The following is a 22056-nucleotide window of genomic DNA, read 5'->3' as shown; positions in this document are numbered from 1 at the left end:
GTGGTTTCCACGATATCCACCCCTGTTGCTTTTATTGTAGGTGGTCTGAGTACCTCCTTTATTATACAGTGTCTGTTGTGTGTTGTGGCCTCTTGAAGGTCCTCTATTATTGGAGCGACGAAAAAAGCCACCCCGAAACTGCTGTGACTTCAGAGCCCCCATAGACTTTGCAGTCTCGCTGTCTTTTTTAATCTTTTCAAGGGTGGTGTCAACCTCAGGTCCAAATAAGTAGTCCGGGTTAACTGGCTGATTGAGGATAGTAGTTTCCATTTCTGGTTTGAATCCCGAGATTCTTAACCAGGCATGTCTTCTTAACATGACGCTAGTGTTAATGGCTCTGGCTGTAGTGTCAGCTACGTCTAGTGCGCACTTGATGGAAACATTGGTTATAAGCTTTCCTTCTTGGATTAGCAGCTCTGCTCCCTCCTTGTACTGATCTGGTAGGTGTTGCAACAGTGTCTCAAGGGTATCTTAATGGGCCCTGTCATATCTGGCTAAGAGTGCCTGAGTGTTGGCAATGCGCCAGATGTTAGCTGCCTGCGCTGCCACCCTTTTTCCTGAAGTTTCCAGTACTTTCGACTCCTTGTCAGGAGGAGGATCATCATCTGTAGTCTGGGAGTTTGCTCTCTTACGTGCATTAGAAACAACTAATGAGTCCAATGGCAACTGTCCTCTTATATACGTAGGGTCCACAGGTGCCGGTCTATATTTCTTTTCAATTCTAGGGTTTAATACCCTCGCTCTGGTGGTCTCCTTAAAAATGTCATCAGCATGCTTAAGGACCCCTTTCAGCATGGGTAGAGTCTTGACTGTTCTTTCCGAAGTGGAAAGTGTCGACCAGAAAATCTTCCTCAATAGGGTCAGCATGTAGTTGCACATCATGGTTACCCGCCGCTCTTTCAATAAGGGCGTTAAAGGCAGTAGTGTCCTCAGTAGGAGATGTTTTCACATTGTATGTATGTGTGTCAGGGGCATTCTGTGGATCCCCTGGGGCAGCTGAGTCTGCCCATGTTTGGTTCTGATCGTCGGGATCAGTGTCCCCAAGATAAGTGGCATCCTCATTATCGTCATCCCCTGCATCCACATCTGAGTATGTGGGTGAAAAAGTCTGAGGTTCTTGACAATAGGATTGCAGAGGTTCCACAAGAACTGGTGATGTGGTTGAATCCCTCTTCAATGGAATCTTATAAGACTCCATGGGTGTTTCTGGTATTATTTTCCTCTTACACATGGATAGTCTACCAGTGTCCGAGTCGATGAACTGCCAACTCCTGTTCTTCAGGCTCTTCTGCCGCCCCATGTTCCATCGACACTTTTTAATGGCTTCGATACCCTTTTTCGGTTCGAACATCTTCAGTCGCACCATCGGTGGCAACCCGAATTTGATTGGTGTCGATGCGGTCTGAAGTTTTCCAACCAACTTTGAGGTTGGGGCCTTCTTCGGTCCGACTGTCGTAGCCTTTTCTTTGATGCGTTGGAGTGACTCCGACACCCGTTTGGATACGAACGGGGTCGGCTGTGTCGACTCGACAGGGGCCTTGGAGCCAGTCTTTGTTTTGGTCTCGGGCCTTGTCGGAGGATCGACCCCCTCTCTCATTTCAAGCCTTTTGTCTGTCGACTCTCTTTGGCGCCGACTTAGTCGGTACGACAGCCTTCAACTTGGTCTTAGGAGCCCCAACCTTCGGCTCGATGACCTTTTGTAACTTCTTGGCATCGACGGCCTTCTGTTTCTTCGGCTCCGAGGGGTTTGAGGCCTTGGAACCGACCAGAGTCAGCTGCACTTTCGGTTTCGTTTTTGGTAGCGCTTCTTTCGGTTTTGATTTATCTGGATCGACCGATGGCATTTTTGATACCGATGGCTCTTTATATAGGTTCGTAGCCGGGCCTTTATGTGGGGCTGTAGAACGATTTGATAGATCTTGGGTAAGGCCTTGTGGCGATCCCTCGACCTGAGCCTTATCGAGTGCCTCATCGTTGGCCCCCGTATCCACGGTTGGGCCTAGCTCCTCGCCTGAGCCATCTTCTACGGCCCCAAGGGCCTCTGCGTAGTCTCCTACCTGATCGACGACGTTTTCTTCTTCTAACATCTCTTCATCTTTGGCGTCATACTCAGTCATTCTCCGAAACAGGATCCGAGTGTTCTTCCCGATCCTCCAGATCGATGACCTCTTAGTCTTCGGTCCCGAAGATGTTTTCTGGATTAGGAGCTGATCTCTGCGACTCCAATCGAGCCGCGCGTCGAATCCGAAGAGTTTTCTTCGACCTGAACCGGGCACAGGCCATACAGTTGGCTTCGTTGTGATCCGGGGACAGGCACTTGTTGCACACCGGGTGGACATCGATGTGCGGGTATTTTGCATTGCAAAGTGGACACCTCATGAATGGGCTTCTTTCCATCGTCGATTGAAGATCGGGTCGAGTGTTGAAAAAAAAAAAAAAGTCCGATTCCTCGATGTCCTCTCGAAGCAAGTTATCGGCACCGAACGAAACGATACAGACGCTGTCTAAAGCCTTTTGGCTTTGTAGAAAGTTTTCCTAACTTGAGCTAAGATAGTAACAGCCGAACCCAATGGCGGAAAAAAACAATCTGAGGATGGAGGGGATGCCCATGCGCACTGTAGTCCAGAGGAGGAGCGACCTATCTCGTGATACTTCGAAAACTCTTCCAGGACAACAATGTGCAATCATCCGGACCCAACACTAGGCGGCGATCTATGCACAGATATGAATTCAGCAGCCCACATGCCTCGAACAGGCCCAACGGCACTTGTCAACGACCGGAATCGATGTGATGAAGTGGAGTCGATAGTTATTGATATTGAAAGTTGTTTGGTAAATTTTTTACGCGTCTACTTGAAAGTAGATTTTGAACCGGAGCGGAAAAGTTGCATCCGAACCACATGTCGGAAAAAACTAAATCTAAGGATGGAGTCGATGCCCAGGCGCACTATCATCCAAGGGATGCCCAGGCGCACTATCATCCAAGGGAGGAGTCACCTATCTCGGGACTACAAAGACTTCTTCTAAGACGACAACAACATGCAATCATCCAAGCCCAACACCAGGTGGCGATCTAATGCTCAGTGTGAGATCTGCAGCTCATATGCCTCAAACATGCATTTTTGTGCAAGTTGGTTTCTTGAGAATATGAATATATACCAACATGTTTCTTATATCAATGAATGTAGGAAGTGGTTAATGAAAAAAGTGATGCCATGTAACAACTTTCAATTATTACTCACAAAATCTTTGTAGATTAACTGTATACAAGAGGTCAGGGGCTAAAATTAAGGAGATCTAGCCTCAAACACATTAGGGCCCTTAATGGGTGAGTGTCAAAGTCCAACACCAGCCTTAAGGCCTTGCCTGTGACAGGTTCAGATGGCTGTCCTATCTCGAAGACCATACAATGCAAGGAATAATGATTGCAATCCTTTTACATAACGACCGCTCTAATAGGCTCAATAAAAATATTTCCTCTTAGCCAATATGTCCACAATTTTAACGATGGACTCCTAGCTCTGCACCTCACGCTAGTTCCATCAAATCCTGGTCCTGCGCAATACTCCCCAACGCCAGCCGTTGCGTGACGCCTCTGTGCTCCAGATCCTGACCAAATACTACAAGTGCGGGTGTGCCAGGCAATGAAGTCCACTACACTGACTAGTGTCTAGAAATACTTTATTTCAAATTTAAGTAAACACTCAGCCAACACGTTTCATTCCCTCAATGTGAACTTCATCAGGGCTTATAAGGTCATCAACTGATATCCAAAGGTGAACTGTTTACACAGGAATTTTCCATGAAGAAACTTTAGAGATTTAAGATTTTCTCCAGTATATTGCGCTAGAAACGCCCTTGGAATGATTGCAGGCATAATAAGGGGTGTATGTTGCAAACCGTCAAGACTTTCATCCGGTCGAACATCTTGACGGTATGACATTCTTGAGAAAATTCTAAAGCTCCAAACGCAAGAGGCTCTGCCAGAGAACAATTCCACAAGGCCCAGTCAGGTAAGTGTTAACTCTTCCTCCCAACAAAGGGTGCGAGATCACCTGCCATGGTTTATAAACAATTGGAAGTCGCTTGCACAGATTCATGGGTTCTGCAAACGAGGATTTCTCAGCAATATCCTCTTGGTTGAGAAAGGGGTCGGTGGTCAACGGCTCATGATCAACCTCAAAGTTCAAAGGGACTTTGGTCTACCACCATTTCAAGAGGAAAGGTATCCATCTCTTGAGCGATCTGTTGCAGCTAGACGACTGGATGGTGCGTCTAGATCTTAAAGTCAAGTCCCTGACGGTCCCTATTTTTGCACCCAATCAATTGAAAGGAATATGCTACTTACCAGTATGCATCTGTTCTTGGCATGTAGGGCTGCTGACATTCATATCTGTGCATAGATCGCCGCCTAGTGTTGGGTCCGGATGATTGCACATTGTTGTCCTGGAAGAGTCTTCGAAGTATCACGAGAAAGGTGGCTCCTCCCCTGGACTACAGTGCGCATGGGCATCCTCTCCATCCTCAGATTGTTTTTCGCCATTGTGGCAGAGATGGAGTGTAATACAGTAAGTGATGACCATGCCTGAGAATGATTCTGAGTGCTACAGCTGCGACAGGCACCGGGGAGGAGGGTGGGCGATATGAATGTCAGCAGCCCTACATGCCAAGAACAGATGCATACTGGTAAGTAGCATATTACGTTCGAGGCATGTGGGCTGCTGAATTCATATCTGTGCATAGAATAAATAGCAGTTACCTCCTTATCGGCGGTTGCCCGTGCCAGCTGCAGCAGTCTGAAAGAGTTCTGAGAACAGCCTGTCCTACAGCAGCTTGCTGTTTGGAGTGTACATCTATGCAGTAGTGTTTGATAAATGTATGTATGGTGGTCCATGTGGCTGCTCTACATATATCCTCTAGAGGAATGTTACCTAGGAAAGCCACGGATGCCCCTAGCTTGCGTGTGGAATGTGCTCTTGGGGGAACTGTTAAAGTGCGTTTAGCCTTTTGATAACAGATTTGTATGCATTTAACGATCCATCTGGCTATACCGGATTTGGAAATGGGGTTGCCTTTGTGTTGTGGAGAGAAGGCAACAAACAGTTGTTTAGTCTTTCTAAAGTCTTTTGTCCTGTCGATGTAATACAGGAGAGCTCTTTTGACATCCAAGGTGTGCAGTGCTCTGTCTGCCACTGAATCTGGGTTTGGAAAGAAAACTGGCAGTTCTAGGTTTTGATTAATGTGGAACTGCGAGATGACTTTTGGCATGAACTTGGGGTTGGTGTGCAGCACCACCCTATTAGCATGAATTTGTAGGTAGGGCTCTTGAATTGTCAGGGCTTGAAGCTCACTGACTCTTCGTAGCGATGGGATGGCTATCAGAAAAGCTACTTTCCATGTAAGAAACTATCTCACAGGAATGGAGAGGCTCAAAGGGGGGCCCCATGAGCCTGGTGAGAACGATATTTAGGTTCCAGACAGGCGAAGGAGGGTGTCTGGGAGGGATCGCTCTTTTAAGGCCTTCCAAAAAGGCTTTGATGGCAGGCACTCTGAAGAGGGAAAGGTGCTGCCTGTTCTGAAGATAAGCGGCTATAGCAGCCAAATGTATCCTGATGGAACTATACGCTAGATTGCATTGGTACAGATGCAGCAGGTAATATATGATGTTCTGCGTGGACACATCTAGCGGATCAATGTCATTGTTGGAACAGTATATGACAAAACGTTTCCATTTGGCTGCATAGCACGCCCTAGTTGTAGGTCGCCTTGCCTCTTTGATGATGTTCATACACTCAGGGGGCAAGTTGAGGTAGCCAAACTATGACCTCAGGAGCCAAATCGCTAGGCTCATCTGTTGCGTATCTGGGTGCTGAACGTCTCCATGGCTCGGAGTGAGGCGCAGCCGTTGGTGAGGCACCACTGAAAGTTCCAGGAACGTGGTGTACCAAGCATGCCGTGCCCACGTTGGAGCAACCAGGATGAGCGTCATGGAGTGCTGTCGCAGTTTGCGCGCCACCAGCGGTATGAGTTGGGCTGGGGGAAAAGCGTACGCAAATCTGCCTGACCAGTTCATCCATATCGCATTGCCCTGAGACTGCGGGTGTGGGAACCTGGCGGCGAAGCTTTGGCATTTTGCGTTCTCTTTTGTGGCGAAGAGGTCGATCTCTGGATGACCCCACTGCTGGAAGTATGGCTAGAGTACCGAGGGGTGGATTTCCCACTCATGCATCTGGTGACTGCCTGCTGAGCAGGTCCGCCATCTGGTTGTCTACGCCCGGGAGATGCTCCGCCAGGAGGAAGATGTTCCTCTGAATGGCCCACTTCCACATGCTCTGGGCTAGGTGAGATAGTTGCGGGGAGTGTGTGCCTCCCTGTTTCTGGATGTAATACATGGCAGTCATGTTGTCCGTCCGGATCAACACGACCTTGTTGCACAGGTGCAACTTGAACGCTTTCAGTGCCATGAAGATCGCCATGAGCTCTAACAGGTTGATATGCATCTTCTGCTGTTGTGTTGTCCATAGTCCCTGCACCGTGTAATGGAGGACATGCGCTCCCCAACCCTGGAGAGATGCGTCCGACGTTAGCACTATCTGTGGGACAGGCTCTTGGAACGGTCGTCCCCTGCAAAGGTTTTGTGGATTCCACCAATGCAGAGAGTTGTAAGCACGACCGGTCACCAACACTAGGTCTTTTAGATGCCCATGAGCCTGGTTCCACTGTCGTGCTAAGCATTCTTGAAGGGGACGCATGTGCAGCCTTGCGTGCGGGACTATGAATATGCAGGATGCCATCATACCGATGAGCTGCATGAACACCTGCGCTGGGAGCGATTGTGGAGGCCTGAACCTCCGAATGAGCAGCTGCATGCTGTTGACCCTGGCAGAGGTTGGCTGCGCTGTGGCCGTCAGAGTGTTTAATGTCGCCCCCAGGTACTGTTGCACATGGGTGGGCTGCAGGTGTGACTTTGCGTAGTTGAGTGAGAACCCAAGACTGTGAAGGAGGTGAATTGTGCGCGACATGTGGCTGGCACACTGCTGGGCTGACTTGGTTTGAACGAGCCAGTCGTCCAGGTAGGGATAGACGTGAACATATTGTCTTCGAAGGTGCGCAGCCACAGTCGTTAAGCACTTGGTGAACACTCTGGGGGCAGTGGTGACCCCGAAAGGCAGGACCTTGAATTGGTAATGCTGATTGTTGATGGTGAACCTGAGATTTCTTGTGACTTGGGTGAATGGGAATGTGGAAATATGCATCCTTGAGGTCCAGGGTCGCTAGGAAGTCGCCCTGACTGAGCAACGGCAGGACCTGCTGTAAGGTTAACATATGAAAGTGTTCTGAAAGTATGTATAGGTTGAGGGGTCGGAGGTCTAGAATGGGCCGCAGTGATCCGTCCTTTTTTGGGATTAAGAAGTACAGAGAGTACACCCCTGTACCTCGTTCTTCTGCAGGCACGAGCTCTATTGCCCCTTTTTGCAGCATGGAGAGTACTTCTTGCTGCAATAAGTGCATGTGCTCTGCGGACATAGGACGGTGCCTTGGGGGTATGTTGGGGGGGTGGAGGTTAGTTCTAGACAATAGCCGTATCGGATAAGTTGTCTCACCCACCTGTCCGTGGTAATGCCTTCCCAGACTGGCAGGAACTGCTGGAGTCTTCCCCCGACAGGTGTTAGATGGTCGGGGGCAGTGACAAGGCGTCACTGTTTGTTGGGAGCGTAGGATCTGGCGTTGTTATTGCCACGTCCTCTGCCTTTGGCGCTGTTCCCACGGTATCCACTCCTGGTATTCTTTGTATAGGTGGATTGCGTGCTCCCTTTGGTGTACTGGGCCTGCTGTAAAGCCTGTCCTCTAGAGGCTCCCCTATTACCGGAGCGACGAAAGGAACTGCCCGGAAACTGCTGAGATTGCAGAGCCCCCATGGATTTTGCTGTCTGTGTCCTTTTTTATTTTTTCGAGTGTTGAGTCTACCTCGGGGCCAAAAAGGAAGTCTGGGTTAACCGGCTGGTTGAGCAGAGTTGTTTGAATCTCGGGTTTGAATCCTGAGATGTGGAGCCATGCGTGACGTCTTAGCATTAAACTAGTGTTAGTGGCCCTAGCTGCCGTGTCTGCTGCATCCAGTGCACATTTGATGGATGCATTAGAAATCAACTTCCCTTCCTGTATCATCATTTCTGTTCCCTCCTTGTAAACATCAGGCAGGTGTTGCAACAGATGTTCTAGTGTATCGTAGTGAGCCCTGTCATATCTAGCCAACAGGGCCTGTGTATTTGAAATTCTCCAAATATTAGCAGCCTGTGCTGCTACTCGCTTTCCTGACGCCTCCAGGATCTTTGATTCTTTGTCCGGAGGAGGAGCGTCACCACTAGTTTGCGAGTTTGCCCTCTTGCGGGCATTGGCCACTACAAGGGAGTCCAATGGGAGCTGGCCTTTGATGTAGGTGGGGTCCACTGGAGCAGGCCTATATTTTTTTTCAATCCGTGGGTTGATAACCCTTGCTTTCGTGGGTTCCTTGAAAATGTCCGCAGCATGCTTGAGGACCCCTTTAAGCATAGGCAAAGTCTTAGTGGATCTTTCAGAGGTGGAGAAAGTGTCAAACAAGAAATCTTCTTCCACAGGTTCAGCGTGCATTTCCACGTCATGGTTGAGGGCCGCCCTCTCTATCAAAGCTTTAAACGCCGCAGTGTCCTCAGTTGGCGATGTTTTGACGCTGTAGGACTGAGCGTCAGGTGCAGCTTGTGGATCATCAGGGTCCACAGTTTGATCTACAGCCCCAGACCACTGGTGAGGTTCGTCCTGATCAGTGTCAGTGTGATAAGTGAAGGCAGCCTGGCCTTAGTCTTCACCCATGTCTTCCTCGCTTTGTGCTGGAGAATATGCCATTTGTTGTGGATAGTCCTGAACGGGTTCAAAGAGAACTGGTGAGGTGGCCGAGTCCGCCTTCCTTTTAAGAGGAATTTTGTAACCCTCCAAGGGATGTTCAGGTGCGATCTTCCGCTTATGGATGGTTAGCTTGCCCGATTCCGAGTCGATGAAGAGTTTCGACTGGTTGTCGTACGAGGGCTCGTGGAACACAACCCCTTCAGGGGTGGACTTCGAAGGCACCGACGACGTTTTTGAAGGGTCGGTGTCTCTCTGGTGTTCGAGATGCTTTGCTCGAGCCATTGGTGGGAGGCCGAACTTAATCGGAGGGTGGCCGACTTGTTTTGAGCTTGTGGTAGTGGTCGATTCGAGCCGCTTCGGCGACTGAGTAGGACGCTTGCTTGATTGCGCCGACTCGAGCTCCCGGTGTGTAGCAAGCCCGGTCTTAGGCGTCGACGACACCTGCTGTTTCGGGTCGGCTTTGGTTTTCGACTAGAGTTGTTTGCTCAGCATTGGCTTGAGCGCTGAAATCTTCGGCTCGACGGCCTTCTTGGTCTGGAGGCCTTTGGTCTTGTTGCCATCTTTGAGCGTCGAGGTGACGTATTTGACGGTCAAGCCCTGCTTCGACGCCCCAGTCTTCGAGGCGACGGCGCCTTTCAACGCCGAAGGGTCGTCGATAGTCTGATTTGACTGGCGTCGACATCGAACCGACCACCATTTTAAGTAGTTTCGGCTCCGTTGGTTTCGGTTTCGATTTGGAAGGATCGACCGATGGCTCCTTCGATGTATTCTTAGCCTGGCTTGGACGCGGGGCTATAGAATGTAAAGGAAGATCTTGGCTAAGGCCTCTCGGCGATGCCTCGACCTGAGCCGTAGGTAGCGTAATGTCAGTTATAGGCCCCGCTACTGCGGTTAGGCCTGGCTCATCACTGGAGTCGTCATCGGCGGCTCAGATGGCCCCTTCATCGTCCCCTACCTCGACTACGTCTTCTTCGTGGACGTAGTCTTCAACCTGCTCGTCCACCTCGAAGTTGGAGTCGTGCTCCGACGCAGGTTCTGACCCTTCAGGAACCTACTCTTCTTCTTCTACTTCTTCGGCGCCTTCTTCGCCACCCGCCTCGAAGATGTTGACCGGCTCGGGCGCCGACTTCTGCGCTGACTGTCTTGCTGCGCGTCGAAGTTTAAGCGTCTTCTTGGAGCGGAACTTCAAGCAGGCCATACAGCTGGCCTCGTCGTGCTCGGGGGACAAACATTTATTGCACACTGGGTGCACATCAATGTGGGGCTATTTTGAATTACAGACGGGGCATCGTTTAATCGCGCTCCGATCCATCGCCATCCTAGTCTGGGCCTTTGTCGTCGAAAGCGAGAAGCAGCCTCCGACGTCGGGTTCGAAGAACTGGAAAAGAGACAGGCACCGAACAAGACAATACCGATGCTTCGAAGGCCTTTTGGCCTTAGGAAAGAGTCAATACAAAGTTTCCGAACAAGAGTCAAAAAAAGTACATCCGAACCCAATGGCGGAAAAAAACAATCTGAGGATGGAGAGGATGCCCATGTGCACTGTAGTCCAGGGGAGGAGCCACCTATCTCGTGATACTTCGAAGACTCTTCCAGGACAACAATGTGCAATCATCCGGACCCAACACTAGGCGGCGATCTATGCACAGATATGAATTCAGCAGCCCACATGCCTCGAACATAGGGATGTTTGGTATCAAACATCTCATATTAATAAACACACACTGATGACAGTGTTGGATGTATTAATGCATACACACAGAGGGCACCTTCGAGGTGCTCCCTGAAAACCTACCAGCTACCGGTGTGCTGCCTGACTGGTTTTTACCAGCTTGCCACCAGAGACAAGTTTCTGACCCCCAAGGATGAGGGCTTTGCTCTCAGGTCATCATAAAAAAAAAAGACTGTTCGGTCAGAGGGTGTTTACACCCCCTCCCGATACTTACCTGATCGCATTGGTTCTGGTGGCTAAACATATATGAAGATAAGTATTCCTTTGTTATAAATTGGTGTTGATCTCCTTGAGGTGTGTGCATTATTGACTATTGTGTGTATTTGCAGATAGCTAACACTCCTCTATAATAAGCCTAAGGCTGCTGGTACACATTAGCCCCTAGAAGAGCACCTTGGGATTGGTAGTGCAATCCCCTGTCCACTTATAAGGGAATACCTGGACTCTCTGCACAGTATCTCTTCAATATATCATAAAAAGAGCCAGCTTTCTACAAACAAACTCTTATTTGGCAGGTTAGGCCACTCAGCAATGGGAAAAGGATTTTACATCTGTGTAAGAGACTCCCATCAGCCTGCACAAACTTCATAGGTAAAAAAAAGCCTTAAAGGACCTCCACTGGCTCTTAATTCAGCAGAGGGTCCAGTTTAATACGCTCTGCATCCTAGACAGATCACTTCACAAAAAAGGTCCTGTCCTATTAAGACAGTTTGTCATCCCCTACACTCCTGGAAGGCAACTTAGATCACCCTCAGCACATCTACTGAACGTGCCTAAGTTTATCAGATCCTGTTGGGTGTATGTTCTTTCTCCTATACTGCCATCAAACTTTTAAACACTCTTCCTCTGGAACCAAGTATGCTTTTCAAAAAACTTACATTCCATAAGGGCCTGAAAACATATGGCTAGATAGCAATTAGCCGTACTGAGTGCTGGCTAATATGACCCCTTAGCTGCTGTTAAACTGTTCTAGTGCTACAGAATAGAGGAGGGCCACACAGGCAGGATCATGGAAGGAGCAGAATGGTGTAGAAGCGCTAGCTGATAAGTTTAGGATAAAAATAAATAAATTATATTGCACTTAAGTCACTTTCTTCATACACCACAGCATGTCGTCAATGTTGAATTGCTACATCACTAAAAAAACAATGTGTGCCTACCTTGTACCCAATAGTTTTTCTGTAATATAGAATCTCCTTCTCCAAAAGCTCAAACAAACGTGGAGGGAAGAATTGAAAATCTTGAACATTTGGCTGTTTTGGAGGTCGAGGAGCCTAGAACAAAATGTAAAGCATTATGCTTAGCCAATTTTTCATATTTTTTTCTTAAGAGAACAAATGTTACATAAAGAAGAGAATATTACAAGCATAAAAAGCTGAAGCACTCAAGTACCTTGGTCAGCCTTGATTTCACATGTCAATGATTGAGCAATGTGTGCAACAAATTACATCAATAATCACTTTGATCTCTGTTTTATATAGGCTTTATTCCCAGTCTTATAAACCCCATTATAGGGTTCTTTATCGAAGTAATTTGTTTCCTTCAAGATTAGGTTTTCTGGAGATTCGTTGGGCTCTATATATATCATGGTATCCTAGAACATTTAGCGTTGCATTTTAATCCATCATAGATTCTGGGGGTGACATCTCACTATACATTGCGGGCATGTACGTCATCTCTATTAGAACAAGCATTTGCAATGCAATAGGTCTTGCATTTACCATAGTTTGAGCTATTGACATTGTAAATGACAATGCCTTTTATTTATGTGTGGTTTTGAAAAAACATTAATAAAAGGCACTGTTATTTACAATGGCAATAGCTTAAACTCTCTAAAATGCGAGATATTTTGCATTTCAAATGCATTTGGTGCCCGTGCTAGCCCTCTGAGTGAATAAGACATGCCACTGTTAACATAGTTCGGATTAGATAGGAAGATTTATGAGCAGCATGGAAAGCGCTCATGAAGGTTGTTTGGGTTACTGCATTTCTCACCAGCTGTCTTAGTTAATAGTGTGTGTAAAGCGCTTAACAGGCCATTGCCTGAGTCAACGAAATGTAAAAAATATTGTCGGAACCTTCAGAAGGCTAGAATATTATAAGCACCGGCTGCGTTTTACTATCAGAACATATGGCACCATACCTAATTGAAAACACTATCCAGTCTTTAAAAAAGTACACCTAAAAGCCAGCGCTGTCAATATTGAAACAAAGCCATCAACAAAATCAACTAGTAACAGCTCTAATGACTTACCACCGCTGACCGCAATTACAATGTTTTCCATTGTTAATGAAAAACCAGCCACCAACAAAATCCTGTCCGCTCACACCGCCCAGATCACGATATAGAAAAATACAAAGAATTTGTGGTAGAGGAACAGAGGGTGGTCCCTTTCTTACAGCCGTGCACACTAAGAAAGAGAATGTTGATGGTGAGTGATTGTTCATATGATGTGGCATGTGCCGAGTGCTACAACCTCAGGTGGTGTTTTTCATATTCTACATCTGTCATTTAAGGTAACACAAAAGTTGAAATGTTTGCACAACTCCCTTTCAATAATATTAAGTAAACACTTCTAGTGCTGAACGAGAGCATAAACGGAGGGACCAAGCTCCTGTAATTAGCACGTGCACAACCAATAAATGGAGTAAGCTTAAAAACCTTAAAGCTTAGAAAACAGACCACTTCCAAACTACATCAATGAAAGGGGAAAGTACAGCATACAACCCAGAAGAACAGTTACTGAGCTGGCAAAACCTACCAGAAGCGCCATTTCATCAAGTAATGGTCCTCAACGTCTGTGATAGTGATCTCAAAATCAGCACTCAGAAGAGTAAAAACACACACTAGCTGTCATCTAAACAAAAAACAGCAAGTAAATGCATTTTAATAAACTCATGTTTGCACTGTTGCAGAAGCACTTCTTCAATTTTAAAGATACTACTGTTTAGGTTTCTACTGCAGATCTGCATGAAGGAGGGAGAAAGAAGGCAAAGGCCTGGTGAATGATGCTAACCCTTTAGCTTTGGGCCAACAACTAGAGTAAAGCTGGACCTCTGGCCCGAGCTAAGCTCACCACAAAATGCTATTGTTCTAATCAAAAGGTAAAGGCCAAGGACGGAGTCACCTGTCTGTCAGGAGACCCGTGAAAATAAAATTGCTCAAAATGTATTTCAGCTGAGAGCCAGGTACGTAACGAAAGAGGCATATTGCACCTCAAATCTGATTAGATTGCAACAGACCTCTAGCAAGGGCCCCTGAACTCCTACCTGGTGTACCAAGGAACATGCAAAGCACTAGAAAATCCCATTCCACACAGTCAACTGTTCAATAAGTAATCTTGAAATGGAACTCTGCATCTAGCCCCAAGCGACCACTATGATGGTTAACTTAAGTTTCACAAATTCTCTAACCATAAACCGCAAGTCAACATCCGTGTAATAATAAGAACCATTTTAAAAAATGTTTAATGACTTAGGACTCCTCAAAGACCCTCACAGAACCAAAATGTCCCTTAGTGTAACCACATCTAAATGCCTGAAGTGATGTTTAGATGGTACATGTACAACATAAACAAGAGACAGACAAATAAAAAGCAGTGAGTACTTACCCCTGTGCAGTCGTCAAGACTACCTCCTAGTGTAGGCATCAAGTGATGTCCGCTGAGCTCCAGATCACTTCCAACAAAATCATCCTCAGATTCTTCAAAGGAAGAGGCAGAGGACAGGCCGGCAGACTAGGAGCTGGACATCCAGGGGTGAGGGGGGAATGGGGGAGCCCCCGAAGCCGCTGTACTAGCAGGGAGACTCAGCGTCCCCCAACCCTTCGGTGTCGGGACATGCTCCCAGGGGTGGAGGAAAGGGATACATTGTTACTCGTTAGGACCCCGGCAGGGGCTTTGCTCTTGTGTAACTATCAGCCACTGGATGGGCCTGAGAAGCTTAGGCTCCTAGGAGTCCTGCCCTGCTGAAGCTGGAAGGCCAGCTCGGTCTCGGGGAGCCTCCTCTCTCCAGATGACAACCTCTGGGGTAATATTGGCTGCCAACACCGTCCACTCACCCTGTATACTTTTGTTTTGTGGGTGCACTGCATTATCCACGGTCATGTGGCTCTTTGGCCACAATGCCCCCCAATTGTGTTGGCCTGGGCACTCCGAGGAGGAATCTCCGATCAAACTGGATGTCTTGTCCTGTGGGACCTTGATAAAGTTGTTGCTACTTCTTTCCGATTCCTCAGTAGTCCTGCTTTGTGAGATCTTCACAATGTTATTGCTGTGGTCCAAGGATTGTACCTTTACCGCCACTGCCTTTTCCTGTGAGCACCTTGGAAATCCAAATCCCTCATTGTTGGGCATCGCTGGCTCGCTCATTGTACTCTTCTGCAGGATCCCCGATTTAGGATCCCCAGATATCTGGTATTTTCAGTGGCAGTCAGAGTTTTTGGACGTCAGTCCCAGAGTCCTGACGCTTTTCATTTACAAAAATACATGCCTCCGTTGAAATAGTTTTAGAAGGGCATGCACCGCAGAGTTAAATGTCGGCGTGCTAACATTTCCTCACGTCTTCCTTCCCTCGTTGGATCCACAGTGTGAACACCGAAGGCAACTACTTTAAAGAACGGCCAACACCACAATGAGCAACGAAAGGCATGCAGGACTAGGCTTACCACCCTCGCCATTATACGAGCAAAACTGCTGAGCTCACGGAGCCTACGTCATCGATGCAAAACGGCCAGACAAGGACACCCGGTTCCTTCCTTGCTTGCAAAGGTGCCTCTAGTACATAGTTTATCTACAGCACATTCCGACGGATGATGGGCTCCAGGACTTCTCGCTAAATGACTTTCTGTACATCTGAGTGAACAGGAGTCGTAGCTCGAGACACTGTACCCTGCGTCACAAGCACCTCTTCGTCCCCTCCACCACTCCCAGTGCATCAGCTCTCCCAGCAGTGCTTAGAGTGTCAATTGTACACATAGGGAAAACTCCTATCCAGCACTCCACCCCTTACAAACTACCTCTGACAAAACGCTGTGTGTGACATCTTTCGTCGACGTGAGGACGGTGGGTGCGTGTGATGTTTGCGCTTCCGACATGATGATGGTATGCTGTACAGTTTTAACAGTCCAGCGGGGCTCAACTCCCCGGTCAACGCCTACTCATCAGGGCAGGACTGAATTAGGTCCTGCTTTAGTTGAGCGCAAAGTTTGGAGCTGTAACCGTGCCGCTCACGGACTTAGACGCCGTCGAAATAGGTCACATGATTAACATAATCTCTATCAGGTTGTATGGTACACTTAAAGTCAGTGTCCTATTTAAAATTGTTCGAAAACGGTAGAGTAGCAATTCAAAAGAACAATGTCCAATTAAAACAAGCCGCATACAGTCTCTTTTGCAGAGAGTCATAATTTTGTTGGCCCGGAGTCAGGGAAATCATAAACAAGCACGCAAGTGGTGCGCACGCGCCACAGGCCGACATCTGTTTTGCATTATCGGGCACGATTACGCAAAACAGATGTCGGCGGTGCGCGTAATAGACACCGATGGGACTGGGCAGAGCAAAGACGGGATGTGAGAAAGTGCCATCTTTCTTGCCTTGGTATGCCCCCACTTTTTTCTGAACTGCTGATGTGCTTTGACTGAGTGTGCCCTGGGTTCCTGCCAACCAGGTACCCAGGGCCTGTGTTTTCTCTAAAACTGTGGTGAAACTAAAACCCAATTGGCATCTCTGACCACCTATCAGCCCCTAGTAAATGGTACCCTAGGCACCCAGGGCATGGTGACTAGAGAAGACCACTGAGGGCTGCAGCACTTATTGTGCCACCCTCAGGGGCCCTGTACTTTGACACCCACACACTGAACAAAACTAAACAGAGTCGACATGGCACACACCCCTGTGTGCCATGCCCACAGAACCCACTGCCCTGGAATACTTCAGTCACTCCTCTAGCTGGGTGCCCTATGCCAGAGGTGTGGGCACAGGTGCATGAGCCCTGTGCCCCTACAGTACCCAGGGCCATTCCTGGGCACTGTAAGTGCAGTGATGCCATTCAGAGTATATGGTGCTGGGAGGTTTTCATTACGAACTCCACAGCACCATAATGGCTACACTGAAGACTGACAAAGGGTACCAAACTTCTCAGCACATTAAACCCGCACTGATGCCAGTGTGGGATTTAATCTAAAATGCACCGGAGGGCATCTTAGAGATGCCCCCTGAAAACCTAACCTACAATCCACATCTGGGCTGAGTGGCTGCAGAGGCTTCCATACAGCAGACATGTTGCTGGAGCCCTGAGTGGAGAACCCCCCCTGCTCTCCTGGGCCTGCAACAATGCACATCCTGGGCGAGATGCTAGGTCTCCCCCCCAGGATGGGCAGGGGGGAGCTTCAAAGGCATGCCGCCTCTGTGAGCTTCTCCAGACCATTTGCTATACCCAGCAACTGGCCCCCACCGGTTCTGGCGGGAAAAACTTCGTCAGGAAGGGGGAGGGGGGGGTGCCAGCCTATGCCAGCCCCACCCCTCAGGTGGGGAGACTAGGAGAAGCACGACCCCGGGCTGCGGCCATCTTGAAGATGGGGAGCCCTGCTCAATCCCAGCTAGGCTCCTGCCCCCCTCCCACAGGAGAGGAGCAGGCTAGGGGGTGTACCCACCCCAGGACAGGGACCTATGGTCCCTGCCCTTGCCCTACCTGCAACGCCCCTAAATTCAGTATTTAGGGGCTCCCTGAACCTTCCTTCTTCAGATCCCGATAAGAAAAGAAGAAAGAAGATCAAGAGGAAGAAGACCCGCCGTGCAGCTGATAACAGGACGACAACAACTGACTTGGCCCCAGCCCTACCGGCCTGTCGATCCCGGAACCTGCTCCTGCCTAATCCCGGCGACTCCTGCGGACAGAAACCTTGGGACACCAAGAGAACCTGCCTGCCTTGACCCTCTTAAAGCCTGGACTCCCATCAGCAGAGGCTCTGCTGCAACAACACCCCTGGTGCCAGTCTGGAAGCTCCGGACCAACCAACTCTGCACCCGCTGAGCCCGGCCTGTGCCAGAGTGATCCGGGACCACGAGGACGTCCCCCCCTGCGACTGGGACCCGAAGTCCAGTGCCCAAAGACCTTCCTCGACGACGCCTGCAGCCTCAGGACAGAGTACCCCTCCGACCGTGACCAGCAGGGGGTAAGATTTCCCGACCTCAAAAGACACCCCTGGACCCGGCGCCCCACGACCCCCTGTGCCCAATTTCTGGGTGCCTACCTATCCTCCAAGACTCCAACTTACCCCTCGAAGTACTGGTCGCTCCAGAAGATCCTTTGTCCCCGAGCCTTCAACCTTTGTTTCCTTTTCAAGTTCCTCATTGAAGAACATTGAGCGCCGGACGGTTCAAAAGCACCCTGCACCCAGCCGCCGAGTGCTCCTGGCACGGCAACCTGTATCCTATCCTACTTCCCCATTTGCCCTGAGCAAGTGACCAGGAACCCAGCTCCCACAGCCGCGTGGACTGCTAGCCAGCAGCCACCAACCGGAGGCCCCCTTTCCCTCACTGGATAACATTGGGCCCAACTACCTCTGCGCCCGGCCGCCCCTGTGCCACTGGGGGTGAACCAACTGTACTTACCTGACACTGGGGGACCCCCAGGTCTATGCCCAGAACCCTAACTTCACCAGCCAAGTACTCACCTGGAAACCGATAACTCACTTACCTGCCATTGGATAACATTGACTGGTTTGACTCGAAAAATCTTCTAAGTGTGAAGTTTTGCAAACTAAAAATATAAATATAAAATCACCTAATTCCCTAGTACTCACCTGTGATCAGGGGAGAAACCAGTACTGTACCTTATAGCCCAGTACTGACCCGCAAAAGTAATCCTTACTGGGTTTACTAGTAACTTGTATTTTCTCCATAGGAATCAATTATCTGCTTTTCTATGAAATTTCTTCATAGTGTCTACTTTTGAAAACTAGAAATATTCTTTAAAAATCTTACGAAATACTGAAACGTAATTACCTGTTTTGAGTTGAGGACCTAGTCCTGGCCCCAGGAGACCAGTACTGAATTACAACAGTAACGAGATCATACTTTACCTGCAACCTGAATTTTCTCCCATTGGATAACCTTGACAGATTCCTGTTGAAAAGTTTCGAAGTGTGAACTTTTAAAATAGCTTTTTATTCCTGAAAAATCACTACAATACCTAAAAAGTTTTTGCTAAACTGTTTTCAGGTTAGACCCCAGGACTGAACCTAGGAGCCAGTCCTGGAATTACCAAAGTAATCTACAAAGTAATCAACTGTGTTTATATTAGTAAATCCATTGAGCACAATGCTAAATTGTGTGTAGAATTGTGTTGCCTACTGCAACCCCTGTACCTATTGTCTTTACAAAGTTTATTGCCTTTCTGCAAAGTACTCCTCTGAGACCTCTCATATTGAGAGCAGTATATTTTTTGATACCTGTTGGTTCTAGAAATAAAACTATGGGCCAAATGTATCAAAGGTTTTTGCCCATTCTGTGCCTATGGGGAAATGTGTTGATACATATGGCCGTAAATCTTTTGATATCAAAACAATTGGCCTGGAGTTCAGTCTTTGAGTGTGTGAAACCTTTTGCTGACTGAGTGTGTATAACAAATGATTTACACTGTCCTGTGGTACTGCCTTACTGCTCGACCAAGCTACCACTTTTGAGAGTAAGGACACACCTGGCTTTAACCTCTGTTAGACCTCTGGGGTTTGTGAACTCTATACACACTACCTTATTCTGGTCCAGTATATATAGAGCCACTTTCTCACATTGGTGGATCAGCGTTGGGATACAAACTTGCATTTGCTGGACTACTTGGTTACCATCTGATCACACGACAGAACTCAAATTGCCTTTAGAATTCTGAGATTGGGTTTACCAAAATACTAAAAGTCTGATAGGGCCTTGATTGAGTCCCATTAGAATTCCAGAAAAATAAAAAGTCACTATAGTTAGGGAAGAGGGTTAGAACTGTCAGTTTAAAATGTCTCAACAGAACCCAGCTGTTACTGAAGAGAACATGGGCCTGGTTGAGGAGCTCGACCTCACACCTTACTTGCACTTGAATTTCAAGGAATTGAGGTCCCTATGTAAACTTAAAAATATAGTCATGGGCCTGCATACAACCAAACAAGGGCTCCAGGAGCTCCTGGCTGAGTATGCAAAAGGCCACCCCTCTGAACAGGGTGATGTCAGTTCGGAGGAGGAGGAGGAGGAGGAGGAGGAGGAGGAGGAGGAGGAGGATAATACCAATCCATCCCCCATCTCTAGAGAAGTAAGGGTCTCTAAACCCTTAACTCAAGAGTAAGTTTCTGGGAGCCTGGGTACCACACAGGTGGACTAGGCCCAGAAGACACATCTGAGAGAGCTCCAATGAAGATTACAACTTTTTAGCAAAGTTGGCCAAGAGATTAGACCTAGAGTCCAGACTCCGGGCTCTAGAGAAAGAAAGGAAAGAGATGGGCTTAGCCCCCATCTCAGGTGGCAGCAATACCAATAATAAGGATAAAGAGCAATCTTATGATCCTAAAATTCCCAGAGGGATTGTCCCTAAGTTTGAGGAAGGTGATGATATCACCAAATGGTTCAAAGGTTTTGAGAGGGCTTGTGATATCAGAAGCCTAAAGACACCGCTCTGGGGGGGGGCACTCCTGTGGGAACTGTTCTCTGGTTACTGCAGAGACAGGCTTCTGACCCTCTCTGGGCCAGATGCAGGGTCTTGTGACCTCATGAAGAAAACTCTGATTGAGGGATTTGGGCTCACTACTGAGGAGTACAGAATTAGGTTCAGGGGGGCTCACAAAACCCAGCCCAATCCTCGATAGATTTTGTAGACTACTCAGTAAAGACACTGGATGGTTGCTTAACTGGACACAATGTGCATGATTTTACTGGACTTTATAATTTGTTTATGAAGGAACACATTTAGAGTAACTGCAAAAATGAAAAGTTGCATCAGTATTTGGTAGACCTAGGTCTAAATTCTCCCCAAGAATTGGGAAAAAAGGCAGACCATTGGGTCAAGACTAGGGTGACCAGGACAGCCACTGGGGGTGATCAAAAGAAGGTGGTTACAAAACCTCTCCAGGGGAAAGGTGGTGAGAATCCCCAAGATAAAAAGTCAAAGTCTTCCAAAGGGCCCCAAAAACCTGTCCAGGTGGGTGGGTCCCAAACTACTCCCCATATGCCTCAGCCCTATAGGGGGAAAAAACTTTGATCCTAACGAGGCCTACTGTAACTACTGTAAAAAGTTGGGACATTGCACTGTAGACAAAAACTGCCCCTACAATAAAGCCCCCAAGGCATCCAATACAGCTACTCTAGGGACAGTAAATCTATAGATGGGATCAGAGGAGTGCCCAGAGCAAATCTGGGAATACACTCAAGCTAGTTTAGATTCCTTGGGGATAATGGAGGTTGCCAATGTAGCTGATTGGCCACCCTACTGTAACAAGTATCTGCAATACCCCTCCATTAATGGAACTAGAGTAGAAACCCTGAGGGATACAGGTGCCTGCATCACTATGGTAAAGGAAAAGCTGGTTTCCCCAGAGCAATACTTGGTTGGGAAAACTTACCCAGTCACCAATGCTGACAGCATTACCACCCAATGCCCTCTGGCTATGGTGACATTAGGGTGGGGGAGATTACTGGCCTGAAACTGGTAGTGGTCTCTCCACAATTGCCAGATGACTGTCTGCTTGGAAATGACCTCAGCCTGGGCTGAAGTTGAGCAAGTAACCCATGCAGCCATGCTGGGTATCCCTAGACTGGTGTGTGTGCAAACCAAAGCACAGAGCAAAAAGAAGAGTGAACAAGTAGGTTTGGAGCCTGAAAGTAAGGCCCAACCAACCAAGAGAAAAAGCAAGAAGACTGGGGAACCAGCTTCTACACAGCAAGCCTCTCAGGACCCCTCTCTCAGGGAGAGGACTTGACAACCCTAGAGGAACTGAGCCCATGGAGCTTGAGCCTTACCAGGCTGGACTCCCATGCCCAGGGGGACCCACTAGGGAAGAGCTGTGCCAGGGTCAGCAAGACTGCCCCACTCTTGAAAGTCTGAGGCAGCAAGCTGCGGCAGAAGCAAAGGGAGATTGCAGTGGTACCCACAGAGCTTATTGAAAGGAGGGATTACTGTATGCTAAGGCAAGAAACCCCAATCCTGGAGTTACCAGGAGGGTGGTAGTGCCACAGACGTACAGGGAGTTCCTCCTAACTTTAGCTCATGACATCCCCCTAGTTGGACACACCTGGGGCAAACCAAAACTTAGGAAAGGCTAGTTAGCCACTTCTACTGGCCCCAGATGAACCAAAAGGTGAAGGAGTTTGTGAGCTCCTGTGTTACCTGTCAGGCCAGTGGCAAGACATGTGGCAAACCAAAAGCCCCCCTGATACCACTGCCAGTGGTGGGGGTACCCTTTGAA

At 48.2% G+C, this 22056-nt stretch overlaps 1 protein-coding gene across 2 annotated transcripts in view; it reads right to left on the bottom strand.

Annotated features, from left to right (window-relative positions):
• The window catches only part of SMARCA5 (SNF2 related chromatin remodeling ATPase 5), a 452210-nt gene that overhangs the window by 185738 nt on the left and 244416 nt on the right, over positions 1 to 22056 (bottom strand). For both annotated transcript variants that reach the window (XM_086962238.1, XM_086962239.1), the window contains exon 18: positions 11773 to 11886. In XM_086962238.1, coding sequence (XP_086818364.1) covers positions 11773 to 11886 — 114 coding nt within the window. The remainder of the gene's footprint in view (positions 1 to 11772; positions 11887 to 22056) is intronic.

Source organism: Lissotriton vulgaris, chromosome 3_1, assembly GCF_964263255.1.
Source record: "Lissotriton vulgaris chromosome 3_1, aLisVul1.2, whole genome shotgun sequence".
Classification (NCBI taxonomy): Eukaryota; Metazoa; Chordata; class Amphibia; order Caudata; family Salamandridae; genus Lissotriton; species Lissotriton vulgaris.
Note: the sequence above shows the minus strand (reverse complement) of the source record. Positions and strands in the feature narration are given on the sequence as shown.